This window comes from Buceros rhinoceros, unplaced genomic scaffold (genome assembly GCF_000710305.1).
Source record: "Buceros rhinoceros silvestris isolate BGI_N320 unplaced genomic scaffold, ASM71030v1 scaffold41683, whole genome shotgun sequence".
NCBI lineage: Eukaryota > Metazoa > Chordata > Aves > Bucerotiformes > Bucerotidae > Buceros > Buceros rhinoceros.
In genome coordinates, this window is record NW_010403802.1 from 27,109 (window position 1) to 36,268 (window position 9,160).

Below are 9,160 nucleotides of genomic sequence, written 5' to 3' on the forward strand. Positions count from 1 at the left end.
GGAAGGATACCACTACCAGCATTTGGCTGGTCCAAAGCTTGGAAAAGCAGACCAAGAGACTATTAGAAATGTCTCTACAGAAAGGGACAGTAACAGCTGGGAAGCGAGTTCAGAACTGCTTCCTGCCCTGCTTCCTCCACTCCCTGTCACCTGAACTGAAATTCAGAAGGAATCTTGATAGCCAGGACCTAGCACTTCATAAGCTTCTCTCACTTCTTTCTGAACGCAGCACCACTATGAGGTACACAAGTACTCTCAAAGCAACAATCTGCTGGGGCAGCCTGGACCAACTTACACAGTGACCGTGCCCCAAGAGGTGTTCCCCTGCCTCCAGCTGCACATCTTCACCTTCTCATCTGCACTGATAGCAGAGATGACACAACCACACAGCAGCTTACAAACTTCACGGCAGATCAGTTCCTGATATGCTTCAGCATATAAGCACCAATTTCCCCACAAAAGGGGAGGCAGGAACATGCAGCTGGGAGCAGGGAGCCCCTTCCTTCCAGCAGTCTTCACTTCAGGGGTAGCTTATTCCACCTGTCCAGCTGCAGTCTCCTCTTTATAACTAAGTTGTTTTACTTCACATCAGCTCCCACAACCTGCAAAGGTGGTGGCAGAAAGACAAGCTGATCCCATCCCTACAACTCTTTTTCCTTCTTGCTATGGTTTTCCTCCCCAGGAATCCATTTCATACCCTTGATCCTTCTGCCATGGATCACCATCATCCCTTATGCTCTGCTCCTACGTATGAAAAATCCTAGGATTATTTGGACTGAAGGGCACATCTGGAAGCCCCTGCTCTAAGCAAAGCCTATCATGGTTTGCCATGTGTTAACAGTACATGAACACACTGCATCAAAATGGGATACCAGATTTCTGCCACGTACAAATAACTTAAATGTATTTCCAGGCAAACTTCACATGCTTGGCTAATGAAAATGAACATCACACACGCTTTGATGCTTCTGAAGAAAAGTGGGCTATCAGTATACCAATAGTTTCCCTGGAATACAAACTGCCTAAAGCAGAAACTAAACAGCACCTGGAGTGCATAAGCTGCAGGGTATTGAAGGAACAATGTAAATAGCCCTCATAAGGTGAATGCTCAAGTGACCAAACACAGTGACAAATTTATTAACGGTATTGATCAGAATTAATATCAACCCCCCCTTCAAAAATATTTAAAAATATACATCTATAATATAACTTTTAGTGCTTCAAGTTCTGAGAAGTTGGTGGCTCTTATGGATACCATAATGCTGTTTTAGAACACAAAAACACCTCTTAGAATTGTTTCCTGTGTTAATACCTTACAAATCTGAAAATAGTTGAGAGCAGTTTCTCTGAAACATATCCTGGAGGAGGAGCCTTTTTAGGCGTGGAAACATCTTTCTAATGCCATATGAAAGCATTAACAATTTTAGGATTCCTTTAATGATATTAATATGCTGCTGGATTCACTGGGAACCACCTTGTCTTCTGATGATCAAGATGATTACCAACACGGACTTAAGAACTACGGTGTAAGGATACACATTCTCCTACATGTGCACATATATACACATACATGTACATACACACTCACACTATAGCTATATAAAAATAAGTGAATCAATAAATCTGAGCCCACCACTGAAGGAAACTGCTAAAGAAGGATAAAAGGGGAAACAGAGGGAAGAAATAACTGTCATTTGGCGTGTGACCAATACTTAGCTGATAGTACTGGCCTCATACACATTCAGCGGCCTTGGGCAGTTTCAGAAAGTAAAGCAAAGCTTCTTCCTGCATTTTGTCTCTACAGCCCCCAATACATAACTAATTGCTGCTGCATCGGTAGTTTGCAAAAGCCAACATTCCTTCCTGAAATGCCATCATGTGGGACTAAATCTAAACTCTTCATACAGAAGCAGCGTGCTTAGGGACGGCAGCTTAGCCAAGCTGTACATGTACTTATGCCAGGAGTTCTGATGTCTTCCATGCAAATTTCAGCCCTCAAGGTTTGAAGGGTGCAAAAACTAAAGCTGCCCATCTGAATTAAAGTTCATTTCACTATTGCCTTTAAAAATCAAACCTCCAAATCACGTATAGTTACATTTGCTAACCCATGAAGTAAGGTTTGAGACTTCAGACTTGCAACTTTAACTTCCATTATACTAAACAGGACACGAAATTGAAGTAGGATTTATCTTTTGCCTGCCACAACCATTAGAAGGCAGCTCTCAGTTCACAGCTACCTCCCAAATCTAATGTAATGCTGGTTTTCAGGATCCAAGAAGGAGACACTAGGGCTCAGAGAGAATTCTGCAGCCCCTTCATCTGTGGACTGGAACTTGTTCAATACAACAGCCAAGCAGCTAAAGCCTACAAACCTAATGCTATCTATGCTGATCAAGTTCTTAACTTTGCAACGTGCTTTGACAGATTTTCATAGCAAAAAGCACCATGCCAATGGTGTGTATATACACATATATATCTTGCCCTGTCAAACTTTCATGCCTGAAGAGCAAGTTCTTCACTTTCCCAAACAGCTGATTATCTGTCAAAAGTCAGAAGGCAAGTAGAAAGGGCAGGGTAATACCAAAGAACACTAAATCAGGGTACAAGTGCTAGCAGTGCTTTTAGCACATTTGCTGTGCTCAGCTGAGCTCCTGGAAGAGTCCAATGCAATTTCCCATTCAAAATTTCACTGTTTCAATAGCTTTATGGTCTAGAGCAACATGGCACAAATGTAATAAATTAAATGAAAATTGGTTTGAAACATTCTAAGAGTCTAAACTGAACTGTCTTTTTAGGAGATAGTGAGACACATCAGAAGCTTCTGGATTTCTACAGTTAGTTCCTTATCCCTTCTTATCCTACTCCAAGAAGTCTGTGTGCGAGTTGCTCAAATGTCTTTGAAGGGGAGGGAGAGAGTTGCACAGGGAAAAGTTGTAGAGAGAAAAACCAGACCCAAAGAACACAAAGCCAAGCCTTTTGAGCAAAAGAGATCAGTCAGACTTTGTAGTGTATTTGTCTCTTCAACCACTCCCATCTGTCTTTGTCTTGGCATAACAGGATGTGGGGTGGATTCCTAAGAAACCAATGGGCCATCCACAGGTATCTCTTACATCGACTCATCACCTCTTATACGGGCAAGCACAATCTTGATATCAGCAGCAGTTTCCTTACAACGTACATAAGCGGTCTATGTGCCTACGCAGTTCAGCACAGCAGGTCCTACGTGTGTTTGCAATAAAGCCTTCCACTTTCCACCCTACTGCAAAGCAAACTTGTAGGTAGTCAGACACAGGAAACATTCTGTTTAAAACCTTTAGTCTGAAGCTACTTGCCACACCAGCTTCAAGCTGCAGAACCTTCTGAAAAGTATATTTAGAAAAAGGTTGATTTGGCCACATTTTCTGTTACTATACTGCTGTACGTCTTTCCAGGCAGGAGTCACAAAGACTAAGAGATCCATAACATCCTTCTAAATGTAGCTGGCCTAAAGTTTAGGTTGTAAGAAGAAAATACACAACTGATGTGCGTCTCCTGTAATCAGATCCTACATATTACATTAAAACACTAATGTTTCTCTGCAATGCCCTTTTGTTTTTAATTACAGTAAGGCCCACGAAGACTCTCACTTTCTTGTTAGTTTTCTAATTATTTCCGCTAGAAGCCAAATGCATCCTATATATAATTTAGAACAAAATTTACACATCCTTATTTATGGTTGAGTATTCTTGATTAACATTATCCCAAATAAATATTACAGGTAAGTGATTTCATGAGAAAAGAACATTCCAAGTTTTTCCAAAACTAGGCAAATCCTAAGGCCAGCACATGACCCATGCAATAAGCAGTTTTCTGCAGACTGCTTTGTTTTGTATGCATCACATGTATGCAGATGCTCCGGTACACAAACCCCAACAAAAAACGTTAGATCTGTTAATAAAGATAATCTTTAAGGGCTATTTTGTATGTACAAAGCTGGTTTTGGAAAGTAAAAAAAAAAAACCTTCCAATCACTGAGTTTTGTCAGTAGGCTGCAATACTGCTCTTTGTGGCACAAAGTACATTGGTACTGAAATTCACCTCCAAGCAATATTCAAGGACATTTACTTTCTTGCATAGAATGGAAAGTTAATTTTATAGGCATATAGAAATACATACATACAGTTCTCATCACTATATCAAGAGTACTCAAGTAAGATAGAATGTCTGATAGTTTCCTGAAATACAAATCTGCCGTTAGAATGTATGCAAAGATTTCCTTTACATGGCCACAGTCACAACACTGTTTAATCTTATCACTATCTAAGGAACGTTCTGACAAACCAGAAGCTATCAGGTCAAGCCTGGAATTCTTTGTATTAGTTACCATTAGAGCCATGTTTTGGAGAATATACATTCTCAAGAATACAAAGCTTTTGCCCAACTGATCTCTGTGCAAAGAAGACTCTAGAAGAGCTGTTTTATTCGGTTTTAAGTTCTCATGCATTTCACTGTTTAATTATTTTCAGAAAACTTTAAACTGTGTAATTATTTGGGTTGAAATTTAACTTCTTTTGAAGAGCAAGCATTTAAGTCATCTTCTCCTCCTTGACCCAAATCATCTGGATTACTTTTAGTTCTTACGCTTTCGGGAAACTTGATTTACAAAGCCCCTCATATAACCCCAAAACTGCACTAATGAAATTGCTTGTTAATGTGACAAAGCATGATAAATATCCAAACCCAAATAAACACCCAAAATAAACCAAAATACTTGCTCACCAGAGTATTGCTCTTCTTAATATCTTCTAAACGCTCCAAGACTGAAGTCAGGTTTGGGTCATCTGATTCTACAAACCATATTGGTGATGAAGAAGGGTAAGACTCCTGTTAAAAAAAAAACCACAAAAGACCCAACAAATAAACAAAAAGCCCATAAAATTCATTCACCCCAAAAACATTTTGCAGCACCTTTTAACTTAATCTAAGTCAGGTAACATAGAAGCTTTTAACACAGCATTTTTAGGCAATGCAAGAGAAGTTGAAAGAAATCCAGCCATCTGGTTTTTCTAGTATTTCATCCTATTTTCATCTTGATCAGATGATGGACATAGATAGAAATAGTGCTGAAAAGTTTAAAACCCTGGGGGCAGGTGGAGAAGGAAAGAAAAATTTAGAAATGCAGTACAGGTGATCATTACCAAAACTAGCACACGTCAAAGAATAAAACTATCTTGATCCCCATTTTTCATAAAAATACAGATTCTTCCAAATACAAGCAACAAACCCCAGAGTCTTCACATTTCCTCCTTCAACAGGATTATTCAAACTGTTCTAGCACTGGCTCTCAGACTGAAGCAATACAGCGCAAATCTCCAGCCTCGGAGAAGTTAACAGCCAGATCACAATGCCAAAAATCTGCAGTTTTATCTTTGTACCATCAAGGCTCATACAGGACTTTCCACTGTTGAAAGATTTCTCATAAATTCATTGCACACAACCCTATCAAGAGAGCTTACAGAATAACTTTCTTCCATCAGTAGAGACCCACCGTTGTTAGGCAGGCGCCAAAACCCCATCTCGGTGACAGTGAGATCAAATGGGTTCACAATATTAGAAGCATACTTGATTTTCCTGAACAAGCCCTGGTTGGGGCACATAAAACACATGGAACAGATGTGGCCCACAACCACTCGTATAATCTATGACAAGGGATTTTTCTATCACAAAGCTGCCGCACCATGCCGCCCTTCAAAAGGTGCTGGAAAGACCCTTGCTACCGAAAGGGAAACCAAACTCCTTTGCTTCTCGTTACGATCTTTCAAAAAGCAATTCCCATTTTTTCCCTAACACAGGTTTGGTAACATTGAAGGAGGAAACCATGTGGCTTCCAACTCAACAGCAAATGTCCCTTCCTACCATTGACATGTTTGGATTCTTTTTGTTTTGCTGAGGTATTGAAGGTGTTCTCCACTTCTCACCCATTCATTTAAATTCTAGTAGCTGAAGACAAATTGCTGAACCTCAGTTTTATCATCCAGATATTATCTTCATATCCCCAGGTCTTACAAAATAATGATGGAATTTTCATTCCTTGCCTCATTGCAGTTTAAAAGGAAAAAAAACGTATTTCTCATTCCAGAGACAATAAATCATGCTTCATTCTTCAACAGTTAGAGAAAAGGTTCCTACTGCTCCTCTAAGTGGAGACTCCAAAATGTGCACTATGCCTACAAATCTACACTCTCTTGATTGTATTATATAATTTTTGTTTTATCATTTTCAAGACAGCAGTAAGAAATTTCACAGAAGGAAGACATCATGCCGGTCTGTCAGTGTTACTGTCCAGTCTTTAGTGATTCCCACACCTTCTCAGCCTTAGCAAGCTCTCAAAGTGCAAGCCCATCAAGAAAAATCCAGACCTTCCCAACTTAAGCCAGCTCCTGTCATTTCAAAGATACTGGGTTTGCTAGAACACAGAACACTATCCACCTGAAAACTGCAGAAAAACACGAGACTGTTACAGCTGGCTTTTAGTAACAGCAAGGTTACTTCCTTACTGACTTCTAGCTGAGGTGCTGAGCCTCTTGAACCACGTGATTAGGTAAAAGACATCATCTTTGACAAAACAGACTATCACAGCAGTTCCCACCTGGCAGCACACTCCAAGGAAGTTCTAGCTCCAGAGCTCTAAAATTCCCACCTATAAACTGAAGCCTTTGCATAAACTTATTTTGAAACAAGCTCAATCTGCCAAGTTTTGTTTTGTTTTTTTCCAAATCATGGCTAAAACTACCTTTGAAGAATACATTATATTCCTTAGTACCTTTATGAAAAGACAAACCATTCACATCTTCCAGCCTCACTTCGAAGCACCCTGTACACAAAGCAGAAACCTTACAATATCTGTTCTTCACTAACTAAGGTCTAACATCTCAACTGTCTGTCAAGAAAGCCCAACGCTCAGTTGCCAAGATTTTAAGGCTAACGAAGGCAAACAGATGGGTACTTTTACATGTGGTTTAATTCCTTTCTTCCTCTATCAAATACAGTGAAAAAGACTATTTTCTCCTGTTTCCCTTAATACACTCTTGAAAGTCTAACGGCTAGAGAAGCTTCTCTCTGCTGGAGAAGCAAGGCTGAATTCCCAGCTGCCACTGGGTTCCCAAAAGACTACTTACTATTTTTAGGAGCTACATTCATTAAAGGTTACCAGTACCAAACCTGGAATATATCTCACTCATTTTTAATAGCATGCAACCTACCTGTAAAGCCTGCTGCAATAGTGAGACTTTCATACCACACACTGGATCTTCACACACCGTGGGGAACACCAGAGGAGAGACTCTGCTAACCATGGCCCAACTGCCTGAAGACTTGTCTGAACCCGCTGGTTTTGAGACCTGAACTTCCCTGGCCAGCTCATTAGGCTAAAAGGCAGCCAACAGGGTAAACACTACTACCGTGACTCTAGATTACACCAACATTCCCATCAGAAAATACAAAGGACAAACAAAATCCCTTCCAAGATTCACTGAGCCATCTGCTTCATAAAATCCTCAGACTCATTAGAATAAGCATATTCTTGAGATACAGTCAGCATTTGGACTGTGAACGCACATTCTCTTAACAGGTATTTTTGGCGTTCTCGCCTTTCTCCACCAGAAGCACATTTACATACCCACAGCAGGACATTTGTTGGTTGCAATCAGTACCTATCCCAGTCTGGGGGTCCTGTACAAAAATCTCCTCCAAAAAACTTGTACCAAATCCTTTGTCAGATAGGGGCATGACTGACAGTGCAGATTCCCACTATGTGTTTAAATACATTGTAGTGGCTACCCGAACGTGCTGATGCCTTCGGCAATGAATGACAGTCCTTTCCCATTCTTCACTCTCATTCCAGCTCATTCCTTTTTTTTTTTTTTTTTTTTTTTTTTTTTTTTTTTTTTTTTTTTGCAATGAAATCAAGTCCTGCTGTCTGAGAAATGCACTAGGGTTTGACATTGCCTGTATCATTAGTTTATAGCACGTCTAAATTACTGTACCCTAAAAATTTTTAGCCTGCTTTAGCTTTTGAAATATGAATGGAAACAATGCATTAACAGAAAGGCTTTTGTTAAGCACTGTGTGAGCATATCCACTCACCTGCGTCAGCAAAGATTCCAGGTTTTTGCCTTTTGGAATATGGATATTTAATTGCATATTCCAACTTCGTCACAACAGAAACAAAGTACAAGTTCAATCAAACTTCTAGTTTGTTGCAACCCTTTAATTCTTCACACCTACCAATAAAAACATTCATTTAACTCAAAAACATAAATGACACTAGGTTTCTCTAGACCTGTAACTAATCCATATTTTTGGAACAGCTGAGTTTCACGCGGATATGAGTCACTATATTTTGAAATACAGAATTCATATACAAACTTTAAACATTCTGATCTTGAGATATAAACAAGCTCATGAGTTTGTAACACCATAGCATGCCATGAAAAAACTAAGCACGTGGTTTGTAAGGTCCAACAACTGAACTTCACATGAGCTAAATCTGTGGAGACAATTAAGTCAGCTTTTTCTTTCATAGCGCAACCATACAGAGAGGAGAGATGGATTAGAGTTGTTCTATCATGTAAAAAAGACAAGCTTCCCAAATACAGACTACATTTCATGAGAGGAACCTTACTATATTAATTGTCAGAGGCTAAAAAAACCCAGCCTCATTACTTTGGGCCTTTCACTACCCAGCTGATGTACCATGATCCTGTATTAGCTGGCTTCGCTGCTAGGTATCACCCATGTTTAGCATCTTTTATGTAACTGCTGTAGGGTGACATTTTGTTGCTCTCTACAAGTAAAAGCAAAAATTCAACCCAAGAGGCAAAGGCACTCAGATTTGAGCAGCTATCACAAGCCAATGGATGCTTGGAAAGCTGATGCGATTGCTCAGTAAGACATGACATCACACCTCGCGTGTACCGAGGCCTGAGGACAAAGGCTGAATGTTTACAGCCAAGTCAGATACAATTACAATTCACGGAATCATCACTTCTGGACAGTCTTTGTATTAACACCAGGACGGATTGGGAGCTTTGTCAACACAAGCGTTTCTGTAACAGAGCGCAGCAAAAGAACTGAGCCTACACACATACAAAATACAAAGAGAATCAAGCCCTGCATTCCT

General features: G+C 39.9%; 1 protein-coding gene across 1 annotated transcript in view; it reads right to left on the reverse strand.

The window, feature by feature from the left end:
* LOC104490800 (ubiquitin-conjugating enzyme E2 Q2-like) overlaps positions 1–9,160 on the reverse strand; it is a gene marked incomplete at its 5' end in the record, with an annotated part of 41,914 nt that overhangs the window by 26,232 nt on the left and 6,522 nt on the right. The window contains 4 exons of the mRNA XM_010133137.1: positions 4,759–4,863; positions 5,496–5,621; positions 7,242–7,406; positions 8,125–8,188. Coding sequence (XP_010131439.1) covers positions 4,759–4,863; positions 5,496–5,621; positions 7,242–7,406; positions 8,125–8,188 — 460 coding nt within the window. The remainder of the gene's footprint in view (positions 1–4,758; positions 4,864–5,495; positions 5,622–7,241; positions 7,407–8,124; positions 8,189–9,160) is intronic.